We start from the raw sequence: 18,915 nt of genomic DNA, 5'->3' as shown, positions 1-18,915 counted from the left end.
CTTACTGCATGTGCATAGCCTATTATCCCCGTTTTAGTGGTAATGAATGACAGCCATAATCTCTGACACTGAATCAGGCTACTAATCGACCTAGAACAAGTGTGGTAGCACATACTTCCATATTCAATCATGATACACATATGCTTTCCTGGAAGTAGCAGGAAACAAGTGAAATAGTTAGTGTAATTGGTCGTTAGACCTATATAATCCAATCCACACGCACATCATTATAATAGTGCATGTTGTAGACTGTGGGACCGAAAGACATGTTATCATTTATATCAAAGGGGGTTTATTAAACCCTTCCAATTATTCATTTTGTCTATAAAACTATCCCCGATCCAGTGTAAAGAAGAATAAAATAACAAAATTAAGCTTATACATTTGTCTGGGGACCCATCACATATTTTTGCTTAAACTATCTGAATGTACGGGTTTTACGCACCAACTAAACTTCTGGGAGAGCGCGATGATCCCCTTTTGATTGTCTAGCAACTTGTTCCCTCAGTTAATCACATCCTATCTAGCCAAATCACCAACGGCACCCCACCCATAATGCACAACGTTGTACTCTGAAATGAACCCTCCCCCCACGCAATAGCAACGACACCGCCGGAATAATTGGATTTTCTAAACGTGAAGAAGGCAGCTCCTAACAGATTTGGCTACTTCATTTACAGAATGAATTTCCTTTGTAGACTACATATTCACAGATATGCGTGACTGATGCCACTATGGGCCACCTTCCCTTCGGATTAACCTGTTACGCAATGTCTGCAGACGACGACACGCACGGCGATAAAGTATTGATAGCAGACAATCTATTATATTAACGAGATACTTCAGTGGCCGCTCTAACGATGAAAACAAACGTCTTAAAAAAATCGAAGGCATGCGGGGGAGCGGCAAGATCAGGTGGGACCATTGTAGCCAATGAGAGGGCAACAGGAACAATGGTTTCCACTAGTTACCACAGCCAAAGTCAAAATTGGCTATATGGGTCATTCTTGGGCTCGGGTAATATTTCAGTCCCTCTGAGTTTTTAAATTATATTTCAAGTATTGGTTCACCAAAATGAAATGTTAAACGATTTTGTATATAAATTGAAATGTCCATTATAATGAATTGAAATAAATATACATTAATTTAAACTTTATTATTAAAAAAATCATATTTTTTAAATGACACTAAGAATTGTGTCATGTCCCCCAGGCATTTCACTTAATTTTTACTTGGGAAATTAATATTAAAATGTGTACATAATTCATACATTTTGCCATTAATGCAAACATATATTTGTGTTCTTTTGTTGAGAAAGCATTTTTATCAAATAAATGCATAACTATTGATAAAAAATCACACAATTTAGCTCTGGCCCTCTGTCTACAACCCTGTCACGCCAACCAAACTGACCAAAAAATGGTCAGTCCACCCTCATTCAACAATTTTCAGCTGCATGGTACAGAAACAGGCAAGTAATCACAATCTTTTATATCTGTATTTTGTTGTTTTTCTAAAGTCAGGTGGGGATCGTCGATCTGACCAACTCAACCCCATTACATTAAATAAAGATGGAAAACTAGTACTTATAAAAATGATACTTTAACCCATAAAAATATACAATCTATTAATTTCATGCACACTATGTGGTCTCCTGTCCTTCACCACATGAGGAGCAGAGGCCATTTTGAGCCAAAAAAACTCAACCCCGTCGCGTTTCATTGTAACAGGGTTGCTCTAGATCCTAAACTACTCGAGGATTATAGTGGTTACATGTATATATTCTAAGGCACAAAGGCCCTCCTGCTATATGTAAACACCTCGATCCAGTGCTAGACTACCTTCAGGCCACCCATCCACAAGTGTCTGTATTGCACTTTTTTAGGGATGGGCCTTGCACACAGTATAAGCAGAGGCAACAGAATTACACAAACGTGGATTCAAAGCTGGAACATGTAACTTTTTTGAGTCAAGCCATGGAAAAGGAGCTCCTGATGGTGTGGGAGGAATGTTGAAGAGAACGGCGGACAGGTTGGTGGCTAAGGGCCGTGATATCAGTGATGCACAGGAGCTTTTACAAAGCCCTCCGTGAGACAAGCACATCAGTGAAGCTGTTCTTTCTGAAGAGTGCCGATGTTGAATGTATGATGGAGATGATGCCAAGCCCGATAAAAGCGGTGTCCTCCACCATGAGAATACATCAGGTCATCACCCTTGCTCCTGGTGAGCTGATGTCTCGTGATGTCAGCTGCCTTTGTTCAACAAAGAAGGACCTAAACTGTACGTGCTTTAACTCACAGCACTTCAGTTTCAGGCTGCTCCAGAACAGCCAACCAATGAGGGAAATCCACAACCTGTGGACGAAATTCAGTGGGGAAATCCAGGTGTTCTTGGGCAGTGGTGTGGAGTGGAATATGATGATGACCTTTATCCAGGCATCATCCTCGGCACGGATGAAATGAGTGTACAAATGAAATGTATGCATCGGGTAGGACCAAACAGATTTTTCTGGCCTTCTCGAGACAACATCCACAGGTATCAGTTTGATGAAGTCCTTGATGATTCCACCCCCACAGCGTGTGACATCCCGCCACGTAGAGCTTGAGAGAGATCTGTGGGCCAGACTCTCAGGAAGAAAACCATGAATGAATGAATATGGAGCTCCTGAGAAGAAGGATAGTCATGCTGACACTAGTGCTGTAGTTACAGCTGTTCTAGCATTCTAAATGCCCTTGGAAAATGTTCCTACAGTTTGATGACAACTTTTCTGATGAAACCTGTTGAATGTTATTAATTACCTTAATGTTGATGGTTTTTATTTGTTTCAATATTTCCTGCAGTTTGGTTAATAAAACCCAGATTATTTTAAATATACCTAATGTCCTTATTACATGGTTGCATACAATGAAATGCAATGTTTTGGGGTAAATCTTGGGAGGGATTTTGATAGTAAACTAAACTAGTTTATATGGAAACCGATGTGTCTCTTCAACGCAGTTACAGTATTCAACCATGTCACCCTAGTCTCAACCCTGTCACATGACAATATTTGTTAAATAAAATGGTAAAGATGAATAAATAGGAATTTAACGTTTTCTGAGTTCAGTCTGAAATGTTAAGGACAATCCCAAAAAGATTAGATAATTTAAAATTCTGAATTGAAAACATTGTTTTATTTAAATGATGATCCCCTGACACATAATGTGTCTATTTCAGGGTTTAATATAGCAACATTCTGAGATGTTACATACATTTTATATTTATAATTGAATTGGTTTAGGGGACACATGAGCATTAGGTACATGTTGATTTTTATAAGTACCTTTCAGAATCATATTCAGACAACTTCCATATTGTCTGGGACGGGGTTGAAGATAAATGGTTTCCATATCCAACAAAAATTGACAATAAAAGAGCTTTAATGCCTGAGGTGGGAAAATATGTTTTCTTGAAGGTTTAATATGTACTTAATGTTGTGGGGTTTTCAGAAAACGCATTTATTCTTTATTTAAAAACAATATTACTGCAGCGCAATGACTCCTATCATAAAAACATTAATGTGCTTTTTGGTCTTAAATTAAGGTTAGGCATAAGGTTAGGTTTAAAATCACTTTTTAAGAAGATAAATTGTAGAAATGGGTGGGGTTTATGACTTTGGCTGTGGTGTGATGACCAGGCACAATTTACATTTTTTTCAAAGTTACCAGGATTTCACGTGTCCTACTTATCAGTACACTCGTAACAAACTAATCATTACGAAACTTCTATTTGATCAAATAAGCCACGTAGCAATAAACCCTTCATATTTTAACCAAATTCGACACCCATTGACCGCCATACAAAAACGAATGACTCGGTGAACGAAAAACGCCACCTGCTGGAGAAGACCGATTTCTGGCCCAGTTATCCTCGTTTAGCCCTTTGCTCTCTGGTGATAGCCTAGCAACTACATCTTTTGAAATAGGTTTATTTGAAAGTGCATGAATGTCACATGACGCATTTTTTTCGTCAAAACCTACCGCAGATGATCTGATCTATAAATCCACCGAATTTCTAAACAACTTGGTTATGAACAGGTTCTTATGTTGCAATGATTAGCATAGCACAAACCGACCCTCTTGAACAAACGCCTACCCGATACCCGCCCATAGAAACGCTCCCACAGCTGTGGGGGTTACTTTATTGGCTGTTTTAGATTATACATCTCCGTTGATTGGTATAGGGAGTGTCTTTCGAGCGGGCGAGTGCACGGTTGCCGACAAAGTTGACGCCTCTGATACTTCTGGAAGTCGGTGTAGAACAAGACGTTCTACTGCTTCATCGAGTATTACTTGTTCAGATTGTGGTTCAGGTAGAAAACGAAGGTAGGCATTCATAACATCTTCTTATGCATTTCAGGAGAGTCGCTTATTATGCCTAAACGCGTATGTGTGTTCATCGCAAATCCCCATTGTGTTCTGCAACAGCAACCATTGTCGGACTAAACAAAAGCTATTGGGGTCCTATAAACGGCTACATGAAACTGGAATATACACTGCACAATGCATTGTAATGTTGCTTTCAGGTCGTTTTAATGTAGCCAGAGATGTAGGCCGGTTGAAAATCAATCACAAGTGTTGAGCTTTGTTGTAAAGGATGATGATAATGGCGTCTCTTTTCACACCCGGCTCACATACAATCAGGAAGTAGAAAATCTGGATTAACGTTAGGTAATTCAGACAGACTAACGTGAGGTCTAAAGTTTACAACTTCGTCTAGTCTTCGCCGGTGTATTCCTATACTACTAACTCCTCCTCGTCATACGATGTCCATGTGTGTTATCGTGTAACATTCTGGGGTTGCTCTTTCTGAGTCGAATGTTGAAACATTGATACAAAGTTTTCAGAAGAAACAATGTAGGCTATCTACTCCAAACTAGCATCAGTACTGCATTGTTGATTAGTTACATTTTATCTCCAGGGTTGTTGTTGGTCGAAGTAACTGAACAGATCCTGCCTGTCATGTATCCCATGTTCACAATCAGAGAAATAGGAAATAGTTGTATAAATACATTTTGGTCGATGTATTTGTTAGACTTGTGAATCTAGTCACCCAGAGTTAACTGGGTTCATGTTAGTCTGATTAATCAGGCTGTAATACACAATTAATTGGCCTGAAACTAATGCCAATATACCAATTAATTGTGTATTCCAGGCTGATTAATCAGACTAGGTTCATGTTAGCGGCAGTATCGGTGCATGGGTATAATCACTGGGAAAGCCAAGCCATATTACAACCTATGTGTTGTGATAATTGCGTTTGTTTTATAACCTGTTAGTTCATATGCCTTGCGACCGTGATATATAGGCCTAAAGGCCGAGACAATAAGAAGACACAATGGCAGAATAAATTCAACCACAACTTTTTGTTTTATCACAAAACCGGATAGTAATCTAGGCTACCTGGCTAAAATGCGTGCGCGATAGCCTAACTGCCATTAATGGACAACGTTAGTTAGTTAACATTAGCCTTCTACAAATTGAACTTCCATCCTCTCATACCAGGGGCACAACAATGTATGAATTAATGGTTGGATCAGAATGGTCCTTATCATCATTGGCCAGTACAGAGATTTAAGTAAAATCCAGATCCCTTGCTCCATCCATGGCTAATTTAGAAAAGGGCCAATTTTAACTAGCTAGCCACCGGAGGACAACAACATAACCAATGGGATTTGATAGGAGTGAAGCCAAAATCCAAGCCGTTTTCCGTTTACTTTTTTTTTTATTGCGCCAGAACAATTCACAGTTGAGCTCACTCAATGCTGATTGGCAAATTTGGTATACTTTTTTATAAAGGGAGGCCAAATGCTTGCTGGCTTCCCTTGCCTTCAATGCTACGGGCGGCAACAATGTCATACTTGTTTGGACCAGATGGCATCAGATAGATGGCCTACACGTAGAGAGACAGAGGGACGCTGTTTCGCTCGCTCGGATGCTTTCTCCTGTGAGTTACGTTCATCCTCTTGCAAATTGAAGGAAAATTATGAAACACAGAAACTAAAGATATTTATTTATTTTGTATATATTTGGGGAGTGGGGGGGCTGGCTTCCCTTGGCATCCATGAATACACGCCACTGGTAAGCGGCAGGTAGCCTAGTGGCTTTTGGGCAGTAAACAAAAGGTTTCTGGTTTGAATCCCCAATCAGACTAGGTGAAAAATCAGTAGATGTGCCCTTGAGCAAGGGACTTAACTGTAATTTCTCCTGTATGTCGCTCTGGATTAGTGTCTGCTAAATTACTAAAATGTACATATTGCTGGCTAAAATGGCCATAACAGTATCACTCCTGAAATAACTTCCAACGCTCAAAAGGCTTGGCAGTTGCCCCTTTCTTGTTACCATTGACTCTGACTCTCTCTTCCCTTGTCTATCTCTCCCCCAAGTTCCAGGATGTCTCAGAAGATCAAGGCAGGGTCAGTGGTGGAGATGCAGGGGGATGAGATGACCAGAGTCATCTGGGAGCTCATTAAAGAGAAGCTCATCTTCCCCTACCTGGAGATGGACCTGCACATGTGAGTTATACCTGCTGACTGTATTCATTAGTGAACACCGTAGAAAAGCGATTTGTAACAGGAAAAGTTTTGCAATGAAAATTAGCGCTTCTTTTTGGAGAAATACAGGTAGCCCCTCCCAGTTCGGGGAGGGGGGGTGTTCATGGGGGGTGGGGTTAGAAGACTTGTCACACCAGACGAGCTTGTCAACACCTGCTTCAGCTCCTCTGTGATTCAGGTTTTACCTGATTGTCGATACTCTCTTTTTCCTGGTCAGGTCACGTAGTCAGGAAAACACATTTCCCTGTAATTTCCAGGAATACACAAAAGTGATGTGGAAATGCTGATCGTAGCTGTGCACTGCACTACGCTAACCCTTGACACTAGCACAATATCACCAAGGACACACCTGTGTGTTAGTTGTCACTCCATATTATTGCGCATTATACAACGGGTGGGTCTAATCCAGAATGCTGATTGGTTAAAAATGCATTCCAGCCGTGTCTATTCCACAGCCGTGTCTATGACGTTAACATGCCTATTTACTGACTGCGCAATCCACTGTCTCATCAGCCCAGCCAAGCAATTTATAAAATTGATCTCCACTATAAAAAGCATCTAGACATTATCTCACATTTCTTTTAGACTAACATTTAGTTTTCAACAGTGGCGATTTGAATAAATCTCGCTCTCTGTCTCTCCGACATTTGCAACATCGTTTCAATATTTAAATTCAATCTCCAGCTGTCCCATGGTAATGAACGTGTGTCGGGAGGAGACAGACAGGCAGGCAGCGTTTCTCAGCCAGTCGAAATCATGAATCAGCTGGCATCATTTTTATGGATATATACAAAGGAATGTCAAAGGAAACAAAGTGCAGCTAGTTTGCAGTCTTTCCAGCTTCAGTTGGAAGTGATTGTGTTAGCTGTCTTGTTGACTAACTCCTCTGAACAACCGTGTCCTGACGAGTGAACAAATGTTGATTGCCTAACGAAATCACACCTCATTAGCTCATTGTTATGGATGTATCCAAATAAATGTAATTAGAAAACAGCTTAAAGGAATGCAAATGTGGCTACTTTACTGTTATTCTGGCTGCACTTTGACGCGACTGTAAGTTAGCCGTAGTTGGCTAGCAAGCAAGGGATAAGAATGTTGCCAGCCAGTATTGGCAATGGAACATTTAGAATGAACGACTGGGACACGCCCGTAGATACAGAACAAAAAGACTGAACGAGTCGCGTAGCAACCGAACTGATTGGCTTGGGTAGCAACCCTATATTTGTTTCTGGACTATATCTTGTGGAAGGATGAAATAGTATGAATAAATTCATAAAAAAGTAATTTTTTAAATGAAAATATGTCAATCATTATTTGAATATGTTGGTAACCCGTTGTATAAAAGTGATAAGGCACTCAAAGCCGGTGTTTGGAGGATATATTGTCACGGTTTGCCTAACATCACCTGTGCCAATATACCCGCCAAACACCGGCTTCTCGGGCATTATCACTTAAACCTGTTCTTTATTGTACTCGTATGCTACCCTGTGTTGGATGTCTGTTCAGCATGTGTGGACTGTTTCAAGTATTAGATAAGAGAGAAGTGTGCTTCTGTTGTGCTCCCCAGATCAAAGGGAGTTGGTATAATAATTCATCACTTGAATAGACAAATGCATATTAAAATTCTGAGGACAAGTCTGTCCCTAGGTGTAGCATAAAGAGCAATGTATTATCCAAACCTGCAGACAATCTGATCACATGACATCAGCAGTCTACTGTAGTACCTACTCTACTGACTGACCTAGGACGATCAAGAAAATATCATTTTCAAGATGTACAACTCTGGTTTGTATATCTGAACAGTTATAGTCTTATTCTCTAGTACCGTCCATTGATTTCCCACTCCTCCTTTTTGCACTACCTTTAGACTGTGGACTGATGACACACACACACACACACACACACACACCAGTGTTAATTCTGGCACCATTCCTTTTTATTTAGTCTAGTCTTCCATTAAGTCTTAGTCACATTTTGTCATTTGATTATTGATTCAGTCTAGTTATTGTCAAAATGACAAACAGTGGGCCATTTACTCAACTAAAAGCCCTTTAATTGTAGTCACGTCACATATTTACTGCCTCATTAACTTACAGTAAACATAAATCACTGACTTCCATGTGCACAAACACAGCCTGGTTCTACCAACACATTTTTCTGCATTACATTCTATTGCATGATTCTCTTCCCAACAGCCAAATTGGCAGAAGAACATATTACTCAGCAGCAGATTGAAACCCCCCCTTGACAGGGCTCCAGACTATCATTTTCTCCTGGTGGCACTGGTGCCAATTACTTTTTCAGTTGGCAGCACCAGCCCATGATATGGTTGCACCAATTTTTCCCCGCGGCGTCACACCATATAAAAAAGGTGTTATCACATCATTCAGTGTTTTAGACGGTGTAATAGACTACTGAGGTGGGAGGCTGTTCAATAACTAAGTTGTTTCATCTAACGTGTCCAAGCAGGAATGCATGATTCACTCGCAATGGCCCATCTGTGCTTCCTATCTTAAAGCCATATCAAATATCTTGGTTGTAAAATAGTTGCTATTGAGCTCAATATTAAGAGATGACAAATAAATAAAAACATAGCCAAAGAAAGTTGAGAACAACAGTAGTTGCATCCAAAGCCTTGTATTTCCCGCAATTGCATTTTTGAAATGTACAATCAGAAGCCTTTTTTTCCCTCTCCCGGAGCGCACATTTGGGGAGAGAGTGGCTCGCTCATCACTGAAGCAGGCCCCAGTGAAACAGGCCCAGGAGCTGGGTAGACTCTTTCATTAAAGGAATTGTGAGGATAATGCACTTTACTGTTTGACCAAATCATGGTTTTAGCTGCCGAAAAATAGGACGTTTTGAAACGTTTGATTAATGTGATCAACTGGCACTGATGCAACCAAGTCAAAAGGTCTCAAAATGTGACTAAATGTTTGCAGTCTGGAGCCTTGCCCCTTGACATACTGTAGCTAAATTGCAATCAAAGTTCTGTCACGTAGTGGTCTGTTAGGTTGGAGCAAACTAACTAGCTAGCATTATAAATCTTTTATTACCTGAACATATACAGTATATTGGGATGGTGCGCTTTCAGATTTCTCTTGAGGTTAGTAGTATTTTTCCCAGTCAACTTGTTGGTGCCAATGCTGTCTACGCCAGTGGTGGAAAAAGTACCCCATTTTCCTACTTGAGTAAAAGGAAAGATACCTTAATAGAAAATGACTCCAGTAGATGGGGAAATTCTCACAGTAAAATAGCACTTGAGTAAAAGTATTTGGTTTTAAATATACGTAAGTATCAAAAGTTAAATTATAAATCATTTCACATTCCTTATTAAGCAAACCAGACAGCATCATTTTCTTATTTTAATTTATACTCCAACACTCAGACATAATTTACATACAAAGCATTTGTTTTTAATGAGTGCCAGATCAGAGGCAGTAGGGATGAGCAGGTATATTCTCTTGATGATAAGTGTGTGAATTGAAAAATGTTCCTGTCCTGCTAAGTATTCAAAATATTAGTACTAGTAGTATTAGTACTAATTAGTATATTAGTACTTTTGGGTGTCAGGGAAAATGTATGGAGTAAAAAGTACATAATTCTCTTTAGGAATGTAGTAGAGTAATATAAACTCATCAAAAAAAGAAACGTCCTCTCAATGTCAACTGCGTTTATTTTCAGCAAACTTAACATGTAAATATTTGTGTGAACATAAGATTCAACAACTGAGACATAAACTGAACAAGTTCCACAGACATGTGACTAACAGAAATGGAATAATGTGTCCCTGAACAAGGGGGGTTCAAAGTCAAAAGTAACAGTCAGTATCTGATGTGGCCACCAGCTGCATTAAGTACTGCAGTGCATCTCCTCCTCACGGACTGCATCAGAATTTGCCAGTTCTTGATGTGCGATGTCACCCCACTCTTCCACCAAGGCACCTGCATGTTCTCGGACATTTCTGGGGGGAATGGCCCTAGCCCTCCCTCACCCTCTGATGCAACAGGTCCCAAACGTGCCCAATGGGATTGAGATCCGGGCTCTTCGCGGGTCATGGCAGAACATTGACATTCAGTAGAAAGGGCTCTTTAGTGTCCTAAGTTTTCATAGCTGTGACCTTAATTGCCTACCGTCTGTAAGCTGTTAGTGTCTTAACGACTGTTCCACAGGTACATGTTCATTAATTGTTTATGTTTTATTGAACAAGCATGGGAAACAGTGTTATAATGAACATCTATGAAGTTATTTGGATTTTTACAAATTCTTTGAAAGACCGGGTCCTGAAAAAGGGACATTTTCTCTTTTTGCTGAGTTTGTGTGTGTGTGTGTGTGTGTGTGTGTGTGTGTGTGTGTGTAAAGTACTTAAGTATTTTTTTACTTAAGTACTTTACACCACTGGTCTTCTCCCATGGAAACGTTGCATTCGGTCTTGTTTGAATCAACACAATAAGTAAACTGGCTCCAAAAGTTGCCCCCTTTTCTACGGGGAGCTTGTGCCGTGCACGGGGAGAGTAACCATGGCGTGTGCCTTATTTGCATCAATGATGTGTTTCCGCCAGATTGGAGAGCTGTTCAATCTCTCCAAAACCTCTTGTCCATTCCATTTACTAGTCAGATTTTAGTCACAGAGATAATTTAGTCTAGTCTCATTTTCATCAACTGAAATTAAAAATAATTTTCATTTTGTTTTTTTCTGGATCAATTTAGTCAGTTATCATCTAGTTAATTGCCACTGAAAATAGGTGTTTGACGAACATTTTCATTGTTTTTGTTGACAAAATTAACACTGGCACACACACAGGAGTTTAACTGCAGTGCAGTTAATATCACAATTCACATGACCTTACCCTCTGTCTTAACTCCGTTTTGAAGTTGAGTTTTGGACTGTTAAGTTAAAGGCCCAGAATAAATCCATAAGGTCAGTTTGTAAGAGCTTATGAGTTCTTATGTTTTTCACAATATTTTCAGTATTAATGCAAGAAGATAAGGTATAATACTGGCATGCTGGTAGTCCAGCATGACGATGACCCAAAACACACGGCCAAGGCAACAAAGGAGGGGCTCAAGAAGAAGCACATTAAGGTCCTGGAGTGGCCTAGCCAGTCTCCAGACCTTAATCCCATAGAAAATCTGTGGAGGGAGCTGAAGGTTTGAGTTGCCAAACGTTAGCCTCAACCTTAATGACTTGGAGAAGATCTGCAAAGAGGAGTGGGACAAAATCCCTCCTGAGATGTGTGCAAACCTGGTGGCCAACTACCAGAAATGTCTGACCCCTGTGATTGCCAACAAGGGTTTTGCCACCAAGTTCTAAGTCATGTTTTGCAGAGGGGTCAAATACTTATTTCCCTCATTAAAATGCAAATCAATTTCTAACATTTTTGACATGCGTTTTTCAGGATATTTTGTTGTTGTTATTCTGTTTCTCACTGTTCAAATAAACCTACCATTAAAATTATAGACTAATTTCTTTGTAAGTGGGCAAATGTACAAAATCAGCAGGGGATCAAATACTTTTTTCCCCTCGCTGTTATTATTATATAACTAACAGGGCCACATGAGCACAGTCAAGTCATGATACAAACCTCCAAGTGTTCCGAACCCATGACCTAACCTACAAATGTCCAGGGAAGTCTTTTTTTAGTCATTTAAAAAATGTATCAAATTATGGCATCTGTGAAGTTGGTCAAGCAAGAATGCCTAACTGATAGCTTGAGGTGGGGGGGTTTCTTGGTGGGTTGTTATTCCTGCTGTCTCGGTTTCTGTGTGTCTGTAGGGCACCCTCATTAGTTTCAACAGTTCTAGGAATGCATTCATTGTGGTGGGGGATGTGGGGTGATGAGTGGACGGGTCATCTTGGTCAATCCCTCAGACTGCATAAACAGCCCTCTCAGGAGGCAGTGCAGCTTATCTCCATCACACACAATTACACAAAGCCTATAGTGCTGTTTCACACCGTCTCAGAGATTGTGTGTGGTGCTGATTTCACAGTGACATCGAGTTACACCTCTACTGTGTGCTGACCTGTGGTTGTGTCCTAATATTTCTTATCTAACGTACAGTATTTCTGTGGTGCAGCACATTGTTGTAATACTAGGCTAAGGGGGAGGGGAGTGGAGTGAGAAAATCAGAAAAACTGGATGAAAGGTAGTTTCTGAAGACCCAGTTTCCACAAGGAAAGAAGGAAAATTATGGGTATTTATGCTTAGTCTTGTCTTCTTGGAAGTACGAGTGCACACAAAGTTCTATTTGTGTGGGGTGATGAAATTGGTGTTCCTTCCTACACTACCTTGTTTTTGTGAGCAGAGCATCCCCATCCCTTGCGAGGATGTGTTGGGTCTTTCAGAGGAGTAATTCATTTGTTCAGTCACGCAGCAGCCGGAAAAGAGTTTTTTTTTGTTAGCATCTTCTAATAGTGCCTTCAGAAAGTATTCACACCCCTTGACTTTTTCCACAATTTGTTGTTAATAAGTGGGATTAAAAATGATTTTAATTGTAATTTTTTGTCAATGATCTATACAAAACACTAATGTCAAAGTTGATATGGAAGGGGGGGAAAAAACACTAATATATCTTGATTTAGGTAAGTATTCAACCCCCTAAGACAATACTTGTTAGAATCACCTTAGGCACCGATTACAGCTGTGAGTCATTCTGGGTAATTCTCTAAGAGCGTTCCACACCTGGATTGTGCAACATTTGTCCATTTTATTAATTCTTCAAGCTCTGTCATATTGGTTGTTGATCATTGCTAGACAACCATTTTCAGGTCTTGGCATAGATTTTCAAGTAGATTTAAGTCAAAACTGTAACTCGGCCACTCAGGAACATTCACGGTCTTCTTTGTAAGCAACTCGTGTAGATTTGGCCTTGTATTTTAGATTATTGTCCTGCTGAAAGGTGAATTAATCTCCCAATGTATGATGGAAAGCAGACTGAACCAGGTTTTGCTCTAGGATTTTGTCTGCTGAGCTGCACTCTTTTTTTTTTTTTTTTATCCTGGTAAAACTCCCCAGTCCTCAACGATTACAAGCATACTCATAACATGATACAGCCACCACTGTGCTTGAAAATATGGAGAGTAGTACTCAGTAATATGTTGTATTGGATTTGCCCTAAACATTACACTTTGTATTCAGGACAAGTGAATGAATTGCTTTGCCACTTTTTTTCAGTATTACTTTAGTGCCTTGTGTGCCTTATTCTGTACAGGCTTCCTTCTTTTCACTCTGTCAACTAGGTTAATATTGTGGAGTAACTATGTTTTTCATCCATCCTTAGTTTTCTCCAATCACAGCCATTAAACTCTTAACTGTTTTAAACTCACCATTGGCCTCATGTTGAAATCCCTGTGCGGTTTCCTTCCTCTCCGTCAACTGAGTTAGGCTTAAAACCAACATTAAAAACACACAGTAATTGTATCAGAATTAAATATGATTGTATCATAGTATAGCCAACTGTAAAACAAATAATATAATGTCCGAGATTAGTTTCACAGGCCCACACACTTTTCATTGCATTTGCCCTCCCATGAAACCTGACTGTAACTAAATTCTACTTTCTCCCTACCCCCTTCCCTGCTCCTCTTCTGCTACTCTCCCTGCACTTCCATCAGCTACGACCTGGGCATGGAGAACCGCGACGCCACGGACGACAAGGTTACCGTTGAGGCGGCGGAGGCGACGCGACGATACAACGTGGGCATTAAGTGTGCCACCATCACGCCAGACGAGAACCGGGTGGACGAGTTCAAGTTGAAGCAGATGTGGCGCTCGCCCAACGGAACCATCCGTAACATCCTGGGAGGCACCGTGTTCAGGGAGGCCATCATCTGTAAGAACATCCCTCGCCTTGTGCCCGGCTGGGTCAAACCCATCATCATCGGCAGGCACGCCCACGGAGACCAGGTAACCTTTTACCAACCGTTCAGCATTAGAACCCTTACTAACCATTCATCAACCCTTCTTTACTCCCTGCACCCCTAATGAGTCTCAAGGTCGCTCTCTAGGCCCTAGGCCCCCCCCCCCAAAAAAAAAAGATATAGATGTACTATTGTAAAGTGGTTGTTCCACTGGATATCATAAGGTGAATGCACCAATTTGTAAGTCGCTCTGGATAAGTGCGTATGCTAAATGGCGTAAATGTAAAATGTAAATGCCGACGAGAGCTGAGGTTGTCAGGCCTGCTCACAGGAAGACAGATGGGCAGACGGGCCTGGTGTTGTCGCTGAAGGCTCAGTCAGTCACTGATTAAATGGATCTGTTGCCCTTTGGACCATGATGTTGACACTTGTCTCCCTGGATCCAAGTCTCAAACTGCTACATCATTCATACTGTACAGCAGATAGAGGATAATATAACATGTACGTGGCACCATGCCAAGGTTAATATGCTCAAATGAGGTGAGCGCTGGGTTGGTTACTGATTGTTGAGAACTGTGTCACGTTACGGCCTGGATGCATGATAAGCAGGATACATGTTTTGTTTTACTGCTATTTCTCGATTAGCTTTTTCTGTTGCATCCACATTGTTAGAAACCATTCGGAACAATGTTTCATATTAGCCCAATACACAACAGCATTGTAACCCGTCATCTATTCATAAAGAACTGTTAGCATTTCCCTCTGCCCTTGGAGAGTGTGGCCACAACCAGGGTCTGCCATTATTACCTGTTGCACCAGGCATGGGGTGGCATTGCTGTTTTTCTCCACTAGATGGAGTCCTGTCTGTATTACATCTATTGACCTCTCCTCTTGCCTCCTTTCACAGTACAAGGCCACAGACTTTGTAGTACCAGGGCCTGGGAGATTGGAGATGAAATTCACACCCAAGTCTGGGGAGCCAATGAACTTTGTCGTCCACGACTTTGAAGGTAAAACAACATGTTTACTTGTCGATGAAAATATATCTTTGTTCTTGTGTAGGCAATAATGTACAGTACAGATTGTCTCCCTTATATAATACGATGTACACAGGCTGGCACCATAGGCTATCTTTACATTATGTTTGCAGTGTAAATATTACAAAAATAAGAACGGCGTTATCTGATTTAACTCTGCTTGTAGGATAAATCAGCCATGGACCTCCCTTTCCTGAACATACTCTAGGCAAACCTTGAACTTTGATTAAGGTTGGCTCCATCGTTCTGTTTGAATGAGAAAAGGCTGTCTTAATGAGGCTGTGTGTGTGCGCATGCATGTTTCATTGTGTGTTTGTGTGACTGTGTACCGTATCTTCATGAGAATGATGCATGTGTCTGTCTCTCTGTCCTCCAGGTTCAGGTGGTGTGGCTCTGGGGATGTACAACACCGACAGTTCCATTAGGGACTTTGCCCACAGCTCCTTCCAGATGGGCCTGGTTAAAGGCTGGCCTCTGTACCTCAGCACCAAGAACACCATCCTCAAGAAGTATGACGGACGCTTCAAAGATATCTTCCAGGAGATCTACGAGAAGTAAGACTGCCTAACCTCAGAACATTTAATCAAGTCGAGTAAATCATTATTGTCCCTAGTGGCAATATATTTTTCAGGAAGTAGATCATACACATGAAACATGATCATTATAAACAAAGTATGGTTGATGATATATGGTCAATGGCAGGCAAGCCCCCCCCTCCCCAACTACCATGCCTCTTTTCAATGTATGACTCACCAGTTTAGAATGGACAGTTTGAGGTTTAGGAGTGTAAACCCTGTCCTCAGACCTGTTCCCGTGTGTGTCGCAGGGAGTACCGCTCTAAGTTTGAGCAGAAGGGGATCTGGTATGAGCATCGTCTGATTGATGACATGGTGGCTCAGGCTATGAAGTCTGATGGAGGATTCATCTGGGCCTGCAAGAACTACGACGGAGACGTTCAGTCTGACTCTGTAGCACAAGGTGAGATAGTCTACATGTGTACTACAGTAGCCAGCTCTGAGGGATAAACAGTGTCACGAGGTGAGTTACTGTTTAGCTAGGCTTTCTGAATGAAAACAATGTCATTGGCTACATTTCTATATTTCTCACCTTAAATGTAGGTTTTCAAGGCAGACTATACACTGTATTCTGATAGTTACACTTGCTTATTTAGTTTTTAGTTTTTTTTGCCACAGTCGCCTCTTCTGGCTGTACAAGCTTTCAGCTCCAGTTTGCTGTTAAGCACTTTGCGACAGATGTATTTCATGTATTTGTGTGTCCACCAGGCTATGGGTCCCTTGGTATGATGACCAGTGTGCTCATCTGTCCTGACGGTCGTACAGTAGAGTCAGAGGCTGCCCACGGTACAGTAACACGACACTACAGACAGCACCAGCAGGGCAAGGAGACCTCCACCAACCCCATCGGTAAATAACACATAGAGATACAATATGTTTTCTTTTCTATGACTGATAATACCTGCTCTAAAAACCTCTAGTCTAGCTTCTTCCTTTTCACTGTTTTTAGATCTGAATGTACCAGCCAAGAGAAATAAAGGCAATAGAAGGACCTAGGAAAAGATATCCCTTATGTGTTGTGGTCGTGTGTGCGCAGCATCCATCTTCGCGTGGTCGCGGGGGCTGCTGCACCGGGCGAAGCTGGATGACAACGCAAAGCTGCGTGTGTTTGCTGAGGCCCTGGAGGTTGTCTGCATTGAGACCATCGAGGCTGGCTTTATGACCAAGGATCTGGCTATCTGTGTCAAAGGCATGGCAGAGTGAGTCTCTCTCTCTCACACACACACACACACACACACACACACACACACACACACACACAGTAAACCTGATTATGAAACTAGACTGATTCAAACTTTCTTACTTTTCCCCTCTCCTCCTCCTCTTAGTACCAAACGCTCAGACTACCTGAACACTTTTGAATTCTTGGATAAGCTGGCGGAGAACCTGAAGATCAAGATGTCCAACCAACCCAAACTGTGATCTCCTCATCTCTCAATTACACACACTGTTGACACCCGGGTGCTATGGGTCCCAAGCCAACACGAAACCACTGACGGAGGGACTGTTTGACGCAGTAATGAATCAATCATTCCCATCTCCAGGAGTCTGTCTGCTAAAGGAGGTTCCTTGTCCAGGAGGAGGGGATGTAGGCTTCAGATGTAGGCTGAGCTGAGGCCCCTCCATTGATCATTCACCACTATAGCAAAGCCAAATCGTATGGATAACACTCATCCAGTCTAAGTGTACTGAATCTTAACTTGAGATCCATGAGCATAACTCATGTTTATCATGATTTTAGAAATCTGTGAGTAAAGTGTGATTATCCAAGTTAGGATTCTGCCAAGTATGATCTTATGACTGTCAATACCATCACATACAGATGGTTCCAGAAATCAGACTGGACACAGTCAGTAATATATTTTAGGATAATTGCACTGTTTTTTTTAATGATGTGTGTTTTTAAGTGTTGTCAGTCAGTAATAGTGGATTGTCCTGCCTGAGTTTGTCTGAGGGTTGTCTTACCCGTGTTGCCATATGTTTTATGTCAAGTAATTGATCTCAGTGTCATAATAATATAATCTATTAACATAACATAATATAACATAATATATTCCATGACAACTACTGTGGTAAACAAAAGCCTGCTTGATTTTTGACTATGTTGACGTTGTCTTTGATTCACACAAAGGTGCTAGCGTCACTTACTCCTTATGGGTGGATGTGGAAGGGGTTGTTGTGGGCCTGCTTGTTGTCTTTGTGTGTATAATCCATAGCGTAACACTTTACTCCTCAAATACAGAAACCAGTGTCAATGTACATCTGCCAGTATCGGGTGTTGTTGGTTTGTACTCGAAGGTGTGTGTGGTTAGAATATTAACTCAATAAATATTTTATTTTAGTCTTGTGCTTTTAGTTTTTCTTGTCTATTACCCCATCGATCCAAATGTTAAAAAAAAGAACTGTTTATCTAGCTCCGCTATATCTTACAAGAACAGCTTTGGAAGTTTGTAGAAATACCATTTTCCTCTTAGTTTGCCACCAGATGGTGCCAGCGTAATCCATGTGACATTGTCATGATTGGTTGTCGTGACGATGTATGTGCATATTCCTTTTAACTGCTCTCAAAACTCTAAATATAATGGTAGGTTTGCAAAGTAACACTGGGTACAAAGCAGTATCTGTGTAGTCATACAAACCAACATGACTACTATTAATGTACCGGATCATAGGTTGTCAGATTGAATTTGACAACCTGGACTGAGCCATTACTCAGTCACTGAAGTGGAATGAGTATATCATCTGTATTTTCTTTAATTTCATGCAGAGATAAGATGGGCAATAGGCTATTCATATCCAACCTATTATCAGTTGCAGCACGACATCCCTATAATCCTAATATATCACGGTTTG

The 18,915-nt window shown here is 41.0% G+C and overlaps 1 protein-coding gene across 1 annotated transcript; it reads left to right on the top strand.

Annotated features, from left to right (window-relative positions):
* Positions 1-4,208: 4,208 nt before the first annotated feature.
* LOC115160892 (isocitrate dehydrogenase [NADP] cytoplasmic) lies at positions 4,209-18,409 on the top strand. The gene is made up of 9 exons (XM_029711399.1): positions 4,209-4,364; positions 6,425-6,553; positions 14,205-14,496; positions 15,358-15,460; positions 15,864-16,041; positions 16,314-16,465; positions 16,771-16,911; positions 17,099-17,261; positions 17,391-18,409. Exons 2-9 carry the CDS (start codon positions 6,432-6,434, stop codon positions 17,482-17,484), a joined length of 1,245 nt encoding a protein of 414 aa, XP_029567259.1. The 5' UTR covers positions 4,209-4,364; positions 6,425-6,431; the 3' UTR covers positions 17,485-18,409.
* The last annotated feature ends 506 nt before the right edge of the window (positions 18,410-18,915 follow it).

The sequence above is a fragment of the Salmo trutta genome, chromosome 24 (genome assembly GCF_901001165.1).
Source record: "Salmo trutta chromosome 24, fSalTru1.1, whole genome shotgun sequence".
NCBI classification, from domain to species: Eukaryota; Metazoa; Chordata; class Actinopteri; order Salmoniformes; family Salmonidae; genus Salmo; species Salmo trutta.
Note: the sequence above shows the minus strand (reverse complement) of the source record. Positions and strands in the feature narration are given on the sequence as shown.

Excerpts from the sequence above, each read along its gene's own strand:
- LOC115160892 (XM_029711399.1), top strand. The coding sequence starts at position 6,432 with ATGTCTCAGAAGATCAAGGCAGGGTCAGTGGTGGAGATGCAGGGGGAT. Across the intron at positions 6,554-14,204 it reads CTGGAGATGGACCTGCACAT|CTACGACCTGGGCATGGAGA; the intron begins GTGAGTTATACC and ends CACTTCCATCAG. Across the intron at positions 16,466-16,770 it reads GTCTGACTCTGTAGCACAAG|GCTATGGGTCCCTTGGTATG; the intron begins GTGAGATAGTCT and ends TGTGTCCACCAG.